The 13,100-nt window shown below is 38.8% G+C and overlaps 1 protein-coding gene across 1 annotated transcript in view; it reads right to left on the bottom strand.

Moving 5' to 3' along the window:
• hmcn1 (hemicentin 1) overlaps nucleotides 1-13,100 on the bottom strand; it is a 610,612-nt gene that overhangs the window by 152,768 nt on the left and 444,744 nt on the right. Inside the window, exons 60-61 of the mRNA XM_060830300.1 lie at nucleotides 6,122-6,324; nucleotides 3,499-3,580 (exon numbers count right to left, since the gene is read on the bottom strand). Coding sequence (XP_060686283.1) covers nucleotides 3,499-3,580; nucleotides 6,122-6,324 — 285 coding nt within the window. The remainder of the gene's footprint in view (nucleotides 1-3,498; nucleotides 3,581-6,121; nucleotides 6,325-13,100) is intronic.

Here is a 13,100-nt window from a genome sequence, read left to right as displayed (position 1 = left end):
TTTGCTGCTGGAGGAGCTGTTACACTGCCATTCATACTGAAAAGTATGCATTGTTAAATACATAGTTCGTTGTATATTCCATCATGCATATGCAGACACGACAAGTGACATCACCTGGCTGTGACAGAACACATCACAGGAATTATTTGCACATGCATCCATGACAACACCACATTCTGTGCACAATTATACCATCAGTGCTTGCACCACTGACAAGTGGTTAGGAAGGGCAATGTAGAGGCTGGGCCCCCAGCAAGTAAGAGACAAGAGCCAGGGCTGGGAGCAGTGGAGGACCTACACTGAGAATGTGGAAGGAATACCTGACAGGGGTGGATGGAGAGGCCTGCATCAGAGCCGGCCTTTCTTTCGTCAGGGAGAGGGAAAGAGAGGGATGCTGCTAGTACAGAATCAAATAAACTATTATTCTTTTGTCGTACAGGGAACGTTATTTTACATCCTGCAACGTCATCTTTAGATGTTGCTTCAGAAATACGTGATTTCCTTTCTGTGCTTTGTGCCACCTAGAGGTGACAATTATAGGTGACTCCACATAGTCACTCATTCCTTTCTGTACTTTGTTTTCACCTTCTGTCCAGTTTCTTCCCAAAATGCATCCTCTGTTATCCTCCATAACTACTTCTATTATCTTAAGTTTAGCGAACCTGTCTCCTTCTTGCTTCCTGTTTGCTACCCCTCACGAGGAAATTCTGAGGGCCTGTCACATCTTCCTTGAACAAAAGTCCAACGTGTTCCACAGGGGATGTGCAATATTCTTTGTTCTAGTCCACACAGGTTGCCTAATTTCATGTCATCTCCTTGCAGCATCTGATCTCAATCTCTAACCTTGCACAGTTCTTGTCTCCCTTCCAAAATTTTACAAACACAATTGCCTGGGTAAGGCCCATTGTTTCAGCCTTTGTTCGCCTCAATGAACATTGTGCAGAGAACATATTTTATTCATAGCATCCCTATAGTGCAGATAGAGGCTATTCGGCTCATTGAATCTGCACCGATCCATCAAAGAACATTTCACCCTATCCTCACATTAACCATAGCTAATACACCTAACCTGCATATTCCTGGACACTGCAGGGCAATTTAGCATGGCTAATCCATCTAACCTCCTCATCTTCGGACTGGGGAAGGAAATTGGAGCGCCTGGTGGAAACCCACGCAGACAAGGGGAGAACATGCAAACTCCACACAGTCACTCATTCCTGTCTGTACTTGTTTTCACCTTCTGTCCAGTTTCTTCCCAAAATGCGTCCACTGTTACCCTCCATTACTACTTCTATAATCTTAAGTTTAGTGAACCTGTCTCCCTTTTCGCTTCCTGTTCTCTGCTCCTCACCAGGAAATTCTGAGGGCCTGTCACATCATCCTTGAACAGAAGTCCAACCTGTTTCACAGGAGATGTGCAATATTCCACACAGGTTGCCTCACTCCGCTCTTTTTGTATTGTTGCCAGAGTTTCAACTTCTTTGCTTCCAATTTTAACTCTTCCCCTCTCCAACTTTTTTGTAACTCTATGTCCCACTTCTTTCTATTGATATCTGCTATAAGCCTACCAACTGTCACACCATGACTAACCCTCCTCCCACTCTACTTCCTGTAAGGGCTCTAATCCATCCTCCCAGTTTCTTTGTTTTGGTTAAATCTGTTCTGATTTAATTCCAGACCATTGCTCCTGACAACCCCCCCCCCCCCCCTCCCTTACCCCACAACTGAAAATGTCCCTCCACTTTGGCTGACAAAACTCTCGACTGCACCCATTGTATTTCCACCAATTCACTTCTCATTTCTCCCTCTGTCACAGAAACACATAAGGGTCACATTTGCATCCCAGTTCAATAACCATCATCTTTTTCCACCACCTCTCCCATGATATCACCATCAAGCATATTTTCCTCTCCCCGTCAGAATTTCAAAGAGGCTGTTCCCTCCCTGAAACTTTATTCAACTGTTTCATCACCTCCAATGCCTAACTTACTATTAGTTTAGTTAGCTAATTGCTGTTTGTGGAACCTCATTGTTTGCATTTACATGGATTACAAAAATGACAATACTTCAAAAGTACTTAATTAGATGTGAAGCACTTTGACTTGCCTGTCAATTCATTCTTTATAGAAGGCAGTCAAAACACAATGGGAGAGTATTTAATAGCCTTTCAAGGAGGTGGTGGTACATAATCAATGTAAAGAGGGAGTCCCAAATTATAAATGTTTGTGCGGGAGTGGGAATTTAGCAAGGGCAGAGTACTTAGGAGTTGGAGTGGATAAGGATCTCAAGCTATTCTGATTACTTGTGGATTTTTAACATGGAGGTGGGAAGATCAGTGAGAAATGCATTGGAAACTGAGCAAATCTAAATACCTACACAAATTTGTCCACATCTTTTTCTGCAAGTACATTAACATTCTAAGTTGGAAGAAATGAAGTTAGATTTGGAAATTAAACACAAATTTTAAACTGGTGACAAAAAAAAAGTCTTAACGTCTGTATCTAATAAGACAGAAAATGCACACAGTGGGTATAATTTAGTCCAAAAAGGAGGTTGTCTTTGGGCAGCAAGAGTTCTGCTTTGCAGAAGTCTGGCCATAGTAAATGCCAAGCTGTTGGTCAATCAGAGGCCAGCAGTTCTCAACTAGAGGTAGCTCTACCAGGATAGGATTGCACTGACCAAGAGCCATCTTCAGTCAATGACCCTGGATAGGTGAATGAGGGCAGAATGGGGAATCACAGGGAGAGGTCAAAGGGTACCATGGGGAGGAATGGGGTCTGAACAAAAGGCAGATAGCTGCTCTCAGTGAACATGCGCCTTTTACAATGCTAGATTCTTTGATCAGACACAGAGTGCCTTTGAATTTTCTTCCTGGAAGTGTACAATCAAATATGACAGGGTTTGCTTTTTTGGGCTCCACAAATGGTGACTGCCCCATCTGCTACTGGTTGAATACCAGGTATTGTGGGATGAAGCCCTTAAGTGAGTCACTAGAGTCTCAAATATCATCATCAAGAGGGAAGGTCACCCCTGAAATTTCCTGTGTTAGACATAATGAGGGTCAGAAGTCACATAACACCAGGTTATAATCCAACAGGTTTATTTGAAATCACAAGCTTTTGGAGTGCTGCCCATTATCAGGTGACTACACCTGACAAAGGGGCAGTGCTACAAATGCTTGTGGTTTCAAATAAACATGCTGGACCATAACCTGGTGTTGTGTGACTTCTGACCTTGTCCATCCTAGTTCAATATGATTACCTACACATTATGGCAGACATAATCAAGGCAGAGTTGGGAAGTTGGTGCGTTCCCCACCCTGTACTCTTTAATCTAATTAAAGCACACTTTGGACTTCAAACTCTGCTCAAAGAGAGGTATTAAGTTCTGCTCATTGTCACAAGCTTGTCATATTTTCATCTTTAAAATTGGTTAGTCTAATTGAAGAAACAAGAACATCTCCCCACAATTAATGTCTGTGACAAAAATTCAACTTACCGTGTACGTTGAGGTGGAAGTTCTTATCCACTTGTCCAGCAATGTTTATTGCTTTACAAACATATTGCCCTGTGTCTGAAACCTACAGTGAAAAAAAGGAAAAAAAATTATTTTGTAAACCTTTAAAAATAAAATGGAGATGATGCAATTTTATGATATTTAATATTTTATTATTGATCATGTTTGCATCAGTTATCAATTTACACCTTTGCAATATAAAACTAAGTAAATATTACTGAGCATACTTCATTCCTTATTTTCAGTTGTTCAATTTTCCATTTGTACTGCCACTCCAGAAAATATAAACTGAATATTTTTAAGGCTTATTGATATTACTTAAATCTAGCAATTCGCAACAGAAAAAATGAACTACTTACTTTTGAAAATAAGCAGCCAAGAGATCCTTTAGGGGGAGTATGTTAAGATATTAAACAGAACACAAATTGAAGGCAGAATTTGCAAATTCAGAACTTGGTTAATAGGTTCAATCTGGTGAAAAGACATTTTAGAGCTAACATCAAGAAATTCTTCCTCACACAGCATCACCAACATGTGCAACTCATTAGTAAAGGATTGGGTAGAAAGTGCCAGAACCATTCTAAGACAAAGTACAATAGATGCTGGAAATCTGGAGTAAAAAGAGAAAATGCTGGAAATACTCAATCAATTTGGCAACATCTGTGGAAGAATGAGACATAATTAATGTTTCAAGTGAATAATCCTTTATTAGTTCATCAATCTGAAACATTAAAACTTTTTCCCTCTTGCCGCAGTTGCTGCCTGGCTAGCTGAGTATCATCAGCATTTTCTATTTCCATTTGCAAAAAAGCTAGATATCATGATGAGGGCTTTTAGTTATGCAGATGGATAAACAAAGGAGGCTAAATGTTTTTGCTTGATCTATATCTGTCCTGTGAAATTCATAATTTGAATTCACCTCTTTTCAATATCAGTACTACTATTTTCATATCTAATCTGAATTCACTCCTAATTTAAAAACCAAAAAATGCAAATGCTGTAATTCAGAAACAAAAGCGGAAATAGCTGGAAAAGCTCAGCAGTTCTGGCAGCGTCTGTGGAAAGAAATTAGAGTAATCATTTCGGTTGAGTGACAAGAGAATTCGATTCCCACTGGCATTAATGGCTCGCTGGTGAAATGTTTGTCTATAAAGTGAAACTTTTACTAAATCTTGCAATAGCTTCAGTTATACATGGCATTGGTGAGACGACAGTTGGAGTACTTTTTACAGTACTGGTCACCATACTTACGTAAGCAGTTTAGAGAACATTTACTAGACTCATACCTGGAATGAGGGGATTACCCTATGAGCAAAGGCTAGGTAGGCTAAACCTGGATCCTCTAGATTTTTAGAAGAGTCAGAACATAATTGAAACTTACAGGATCCTGAGTGGGATGTCTCAAGGATGCTTTCTTTTGTGGGAGAAGTTGAAGTTGTAGTTTAAAATTAAGGGGTCATCCATTTAAGACAGAACTGAGAAAACATTTTTTCTGAGGTTTGAGTCTCTTTGGAATTCCCTTCCTTAAAAGTCAGTGGATCTTTAGGTATTTTTAAGGTAGAGGTAGATAGATTCTTGATTACCAAGCAGATGAAAGACTATCAGGGCTATGCAAGAATAGAGAGTTGAGGCTAAAATCAGATTGACGTTATTGAATGGCAGAGCAGGCTCAAAGGGTTGAGTGGATTACTCTTGTTCCTTAGTCAAATGTTGTTTCTGTAGCAGTTATTAATTACACAGAATTAAAAAAACTTGTCCTTAAATCAATTTGAAATGATTGTGTCTTGACTGAAGCTGGACTAAATTGAAATGGGTAATTTAATGCTGTAATATGAATGGTTTAAACATGCCTGGTCTGTCTAAAAATGTGAAGATGAGAAATTACCACTGGAACAAAGAAATTAGCCAGATATGATAAAAGCTCTTCATCATGGTCACCTACAAAGACAATGGCATTATTATCCTAACCAAACTGACTAAAGCAGAGACATTAACTACATTGTTCTGTGCTAAGGTGGCATAGAATAAATACTCAAACCCCCTCATCCTTCTCCTTCTTGGAGCTTGTTCTGCACTGAACAGTTTCTGCTCATTTTTTTTGTCAATGTTTGGTCTCAGGGCTTAGGTTAGTGGTGTGAAAAATCCTCAAAATCAGGACATTCTTTCAGTGCCTGCCACACCATTATCCTGTTAACATTAGTAATCTCAAGTAACTTTGAAAACTAATCACAGTACCAGCCTGTAAATTTTAATCAGCATCTAATGTGAAATTAATTGATGATCATTTTAAATGATGTTTGAGAGGGCTGGGGAAGGAGCATTTGTACGTCGACTGACGTTATGATTAAACTGCTCTGCATGCTTCAGGCAAACAGTCCCTGTGGGTATATTAACACATTCACCAAAATATGTCTTACAGCATAGCCAGGTGCAAAGTTCTGCAAATGCACTGTGGAATAGCAGTTTGACAAGAAAAGAACAACTAAAGTGACAAAATAATGCGAGTTACATATCCTAATTTTGGGACCATTATATCTATAACATAATCTTAAGATTATTGTGTCATCTGCTTTCACTTTGTACTTTTTGCTTTGTAAAGTCTTACCTCTGCACCTGTGATCTCCAGCCTTTGCCCATTGGCAAGAGTACGAATATCGTTGGATTCTGTGATTGGCCGTCCATTCTTAAACCAGGTGATGACAGGTGGTGGTACAGCATTTGATTCACATTCCAACGTGACTGTGTTTCCAGTGCGGATACTGATTACTTGAGGAGAATCCCCTGCACGATCCTTAATGGTTGGAGGAACTGTGTGAAAACCACGGTATTGAAAACTGTAAATGTGACTCAAGCCATTTTACTACTTTACTCCAAAAGGAAAATAAAATGTAAAGAATTTCAAATTACTGCCAATCATTTCATTGCTTAAAGCAGATTTAAAACATTTGGAAGGAATCAATTTTGAGCAGTCTTCTCAAAGGAATATCAGCAACATGTTTCACTCGTCTATTGAACATCATAGTGGAGGTCACAACATATTTGCAAAACAATAGGAGCAAAGCAATAATAAGCCAAAAAGTGCTAATTAAACAATTCCAAATTTTGGTTTTAAAAACCTGTATGTTGGTTAGGAACACAACCGAAACCACCAGTTCATGATTATTAGCAGAAAAAATGTCCCAAGGCAGGTCACAGAGGAATAAAGACAATCAAGTTTATGGAAGACATTCTAAAATGTGGGGTTCAGAGGCTGAAAATTTAATCATGAATTTAGGATGAATGGAGGGGCAGTGTGCAAAGGAGCCTAGATTCAAAGGAAATTAGAATCTAGATAATGGTGACTCTAGCATTAGCCACAACAGACTGAAGATAACAAAGGGAGTGCCTTAAATTCTCTCCATCAAGAAGATCATCTGTGCTTCCATCTCCTAGGATCACTTTTCACTGCCGTCCTTTTTATGAAGATGGATTGACAATAGATAGCAGAGATATAAACTAACAGAAATTCAAGTCTAGGAATGTAGGAAAATTGGAGATGATTTGACTTAGTGAACAAGAATGATGAAAGGCAACAGAGTGTGATAATTTAGTGGTCTTTACCTTCACTGGCAACAAAGAAATCCATAATTGGATTTCAGTTGTTGTTAGTGGTAAAAGTGGAGAGAGAAAGGTGAATAGTTAGTTGTGTAGAGAAGGAGCCTCTGGTTGTCTTTGCACTCCAGGATGATCCTACAGTAGTAGATAGCTTTGGTAGGAGAGAGTGAGGTTGGGTGGAACATTTATCAGAAATCAGACTTAATGACAGATGGCTCAGTTGTTTGAAAACAGGATGCATTGATGTTTGCTAATTTTGGATTTGGAGGGAGAGTGATACAACAAGAGAAGTACTGATGTTGGCAAGGTTCATGTTGCTGGGCAAAAGGATAAAGATAAAAGATGTGGGGATGATTGAGAAATTTGACAGATGAAAAACAATTTTGTTTCAAATTAAGAATCAAAACTATGATTGTAAAAATATAGAGCATGCAATGCTAATTATCCTGCTGCAGTTACAGAAAGAAGCACGTTTTGAAAGAAAAAAAGCTGGGCTTATGCACACGGTAAGGAAAAAGCAAGTAGTCAAATTTACTCATTAGAAATCAAGACTGTAGGAACAATAGATAGATATAGGAAGGTGAAAATTTTTAGTTTTTGTGCAAAGGGGAAAACATTACATTGAGAAAATTTTAATTTATTGATTGCGACTGAAGAATGGATTAATGAAACAGGAATTTTTAAAAAATCTGTTCTTCACTTCTTTTTGGGGTTATGATTGAGGTGGAGAGGGCAGGACTGGCTAGATAGTCAGAATGGAATTTACTGACTATAGTACCAAAGCAGAACGATTTAAGATATTTTATGCAAGATATATTGATGAACTACATGGCTTTGCAGAGGCCCAAATATTGTGGTTGTTGCTGTACTCTGATTAAACAAGTCAATTATACATCTTGAAAACAAATGACAGGCACAATTATATAATAATGCTGGTAGGCTGATGACTGACATACTATACTTGGGTATATTTCTCTAATAAAGTGGGAGAAAGGGGCTCTTTAAAAGCACAAGGCAATCTAAGTGAATATTAATGTAGTTATTTTGTTTACCCATTTCAAAGTTATTAAAAGATTGTTCATTGTGACACTTTTTAAGCCAGTCCACATTTTATGTTCCTGTTGAAGATGCAAGCATGAAAATTGAAAATCGAAAATCATAATATACACATATACAATCTCCTAAAATGTGGTTTTCATGACTGTCATTTTTGACCAGAGATACATATGAGAAAATCACCTCCAGCATACATCTAGTTTTTCTTATTTTGAATAAACATTTCAACCTGAATTATTTAATCAACAATCTGTATTTGCTTATTTAAATTGGAATTGGCTTCCTGATCAAAATCGGAGTTGAGCCAATTGCAAGCAGATTGTCAACAGTTTGTACAAAAGAGCAGCTTTCACTTTGCTTCATTATCCTGAGTCCCACAGCCAAAATATTTATATTACGTTAGAGACTGATATAAAAACTATAAGCTGCTCTCTCTGCTAAACCTGGTTTGTTGGATATTTCTCTTTACAATGCTTGTAAGAGGCCAAATGTGTGGAAAATAACATATCATCTAAAATCTAAAACTCAATTACTTTGTTCAATGTTTCAAAAATTACTTTTCTCCATCCAGTTATTAATAGAAAAATATAAATCTGAACTCATTCAAATTCCCACTCAGAATGGAAACTGAGTGCATGTTTATTTATATGAGGTATGAATGAGCCCTGGCAGCATCCATGTAAATTTTTTTCTGCACTCTTTCCAGTTTAGTAATAACCTTCCTACAGCAAGGTGATCAAAACTGAACACAATATTCCAAGTGTGGCCTCATCAATGTCCTGTACAACTGTAACATAACTTTCCAACTTCTGTACTCAGTCCCCTGACTGATGAAGGCCAGAATGCCAAAAGCCTCCTTCACTGCCCTGTTTACCTGTGACTCCACTTTGAGAGAACAGTGTACCTGAATACCAAAGTATTTCTGTTCCAACACACTCCTTAAGGCCCAACCTTTCACCTTGAAACTCCTACCTTGATTTGACTTTCCAAAATGCAAGACCTCTCACTTATCTATATTAAATTTCATTTGCCAATTCTCAGCTCACTTTCCCAACTGATCAATGTCCTGCTGCAATTTCTGATAACCTTCCTCACTGTCCACGATGCTGCCTATTTTACTGTCATCAGCAAACTTATTAATCATGCCTTGTACATTCTCATCCAAATCATTGATATAGATAATGTTATGAAGGTATAGGTAAGTATCTACTTGTAAGAGAGTCAGTGTGCCTATCTACACTGACCTAGATAGGCACTGTGTGCTGAAAAATTAAAGGATGTAAGATTTGGTTGTGAAACAAATAGCTGGAGCTGCATTACCATAGCACACAACAAATTCAAATTTGACCAATCAATTTAAATTATATCACAAGACATCAAAATCCAATCAAATTTGAATGTTAATGTTTTGATGACATCAAACCAATGGGATGGTCCAATGTTTTGGAGTATATAAAATTGGCTATTTTGAACAGTTAGCCAGAGCAGCAAAGAGCACCAATGAGAAAATGGCCTGCAGAGCCCCTTTCTGAAAGATACCTTTTCATGTGAAATTTGTAAAGCAGAAGACTGAAGATTTGAGTTAGAGAGAGAGGTTGATTAGGCTGGGGCTATTTTCCCTGGAGTGTTGGAGGCTGAGGGGTGACCTTTATAAAATCATAAGGAACATGGATAGAATAAATAGACAAAGTCTGGAGGGTAAGTCCAGAACTAGAGGGTATAAGTTTAGGATGAGGGGAAAGATATGAAAGAGACCTAAGGGGCAGATTTTTCACACAGAAGGTGGTACATGGATGCAATGGGCTGCTAGAGGAAGTGGTGGAGGCTGGTATGTTTGCAACAATTAAAAGGCATCTGGAGGGATATACGAATAGGAAGGGTGTGGAGGGATATGGGCCAGGTGCTGGCAGGTGGGACTAGATTGGGTTGGGATATTTGGTCAGCATGGATGAGTTGGATCGAAGGGTCTGTTTCCATGCTGTACATCTCTATACTTGTGGCTGCTGAAAATCTGACTCAGAGTGCTGGAGAAACTCAACAGCTCTGGCAACATCTGAACGAAGGAAACAAGGTGAATATTTTGAGTCTGGTATGACTTCTTCAGACCATCAGAAATGGGCAAACATGTCAGCAGAATGTCACTTTTTGAACATGATTAACAAAATGCTAATTACATTTCTAGATTTTTTGACAAATATTCATTATTTAGGGTTCTGTCTTCATAAGTACTACAGTTGACTGGCAATTGAAACTGGTTATTATATTTCAGACTCAAGGCCTGTGACCAGTGGTGTGCCACAAGGAATGGTGCTGGATCCACTGCTTTTCATCATTTATATGGATAGGAACACCGATGGAATGGTTAGTAAGTTTGCAAACAACACCAAAATTGGAGGTGTAGTGACAGCAAAGGTTACCTCAGAGTACAACAGGATCTTGCTCAGATGGGCCATGGGGCCAAGGACTGGCAGATTGAGTTTAAGTTAGATAAATGTGAGGTGCTGCATTTTAGAAAGGCAAATCAAGGCAGGACTTGTATGCTTAATGGTAAGGTCCTGGAGAGTGGTCCTGAAGTAAAAGACCGTAGAGTGGGGGTTCACAGTTCAGTGAAAGTAGAGTTACAGGTAGTGAAGAAGGCATTTGGTATGCTTGCCTTTATTGGTCACTGCATTGAGTATAAGAATTAGGAGGTCATATTGCAGATGTACTCGAGATTGGTTACGCCATTAATGGAATACCGCATGCAATTCCGTTCTCCGTCCTATAGGAAGGATGTTGTGAAACTTGAAAGGGTTCAGGAAAGATTTACAAGGATGTTGTCAGGGTTGGAGGGTTTGAGCTGTAGGGAAATGCTGAATAGGCTAGGGCTGTCTTCCCTGGAGCATTGGAGGCTGAGGGGTGACCTAAGAGAAATTTATAAAATCATGAGAGGCATGAATAGGCTGAACAAATGAGGTCTTTTCCCTCAGGATAGCAGAGTCCAAATTAGAGGGCATGGGTTTAAGGGGAGAGGGGCAAAATTTCCAATTGTCCCAAGGGGCAACTTTTTCACTCAGAGGGTGGCACGTGAATGGAATGAGTGGTGGAGGCTGGTACAATTACAACATTTAACAGTCATCTGGATGGTATATGAATAGGAAAAGTTCAGTGGGATTTTCGGAAAATGGGGATTGGATTTATTTAGAATATCTGGTCAGCCTGAATGAGTTGAACTGATGGGTCTGTTTCTGTGCTATACAACTCTATAACTCTATTTGAAACTTATTGGTTACCAATTCAGATGCAATTTACAAACATGTCATTGCAGATAAACATGTAGTTCAACAATTATGAGGATTTTAAGTCATTAACAGGGTAAAAAAATTGAAAAGAATTGTAGAAAAGCTATGATAAATCAAGAATTGATGATAACTCTAGGTTCCAAAGCTTGCAAAGTAGGAAGACAGCACAATAAGAGACAAGATTTTAAATCTGACAGACTTGATGAATATAGTTGTCAGTTTCATTGACAATTCAAATTTGTTGGACTGTAATCAATGAGAGCCATAGAGCTGAATTTTGTACAGAAAGTCTGCTGGTTGCCCCATGGATGAGCGTGAGTATCCCTGATGCACACAAGGCATGGCCCCTCAAATGATGTGCCCCTCTTCCTTCTTGCCTACTTAACAAAGTAGTTAGAAAACAGTCTGCTGACCTCCACTTTCCTGCTCTCCCCCAACCATATTGGTTTGTTGTCAAGTAGTCAGGCAATAAGCTGGCCACCAACCATGTGCCTTTACTGGTGAATTTAAGTTTGATGGGGGTGTTGAGAGCTGCAGGGAAAGATCATGACATTAAGTGAAACCAATAGAACTATTTACATAAGGAGGCACTCTTATTTAAGTTTTTTTTCAAGTGCACGATACTCAATGTCAGCTTGTATAAAGGGATTGAATAACCTGATTGACCACATTGCCAAAGTATCTGTACCATATGAGATTCCTTTAATTTCTTGCTACCAAAGTGGATGATCTCACATTTATCTACATCATACTTCATCTGCCATGCATTTGCCCACTCTTTCAACTTGTCCCAATCACACTGAAGCATTTCTGCATCATCCTCATAGCATACTCTCCAGACCAGCTTTAAGTTGTCTACAAACATGTAGGTAAGTGTAGTTAGTTTGAGGGTTAGTTAGCTTGACAGCTAGTTTGCAATGCAGTGTGACACCAGCATCGCAGGTTCAATTCTTCTACCAGCTGAGTTCACTATGAAGGCCCCACCTATTGAACTACCACCAGTCACTTCTCTCTAAATGAGAGAACAGCCCAGTGGTTCCCTGTTACTATGCCAACTTTATGTTTAGTTCCCTTATCAAAATTATTGATATATATTGCGAATAGCTAGGGTCCAAGTACTGATCCTTGTGATACTCAACTACTCATTGTCTGCCACTTGAAAAAGAACCATTTATTCCTACTTCTTGTTTCCTATTTGCCAGCTAGTTTGGAATCCATGTCTGTACATTATTCTCAATGTCGTATGTTTTAATTTTTACATTCTGACAGTCCACGTAAACCACATCATTGCTTCCCCATATCAACTCTATGCATTACAACCACACACAATTCTAGTAGATTTGTCGAACATGACTTCCTGCTTGCAAGATCCATGTTGACTCTGACTAATCCTGTCGCTAATTTCTAAGTGTTCCAAGTTTTTAAAATTGGATGCCAGCAATTTCGCCATTACTGATGTCAGTCTAACCAGTCCATAATTCCCTGTTTTCTCTTTACCTCATTTTTTTTTAAATAACGAGATTACATTAGCTATGCTCCAATCCATAGGAACTATTCCCAAATCAGTAAAATCTTTAAAGCTGACCACCACTTCATCTCCTATTTCGAGGGTCACTTCCTTAATCCCATGTTTCCCAAACCAATTCTCTACTA

Source organism: Hemiscyllium ocellatum, chromosome 9 (assembly GCF_020745735.1).
Source record: "Hemiscyllium ocellatum isolate sHemOce1 chromosome 9, sHemOce1.pat.X.cur, whole genome shotgun sequence".
Lineage (NCBI taxonomy): Eukaryota > Metazoa > Chordata > Chondrichthyes > Orectolobiformes > Hemiscylliidae > Hemiscyllium > Hemiscyllium ocellatum.
This window is presented reverse-complemented; position numbering and strand designations above follow the sequence as displayed.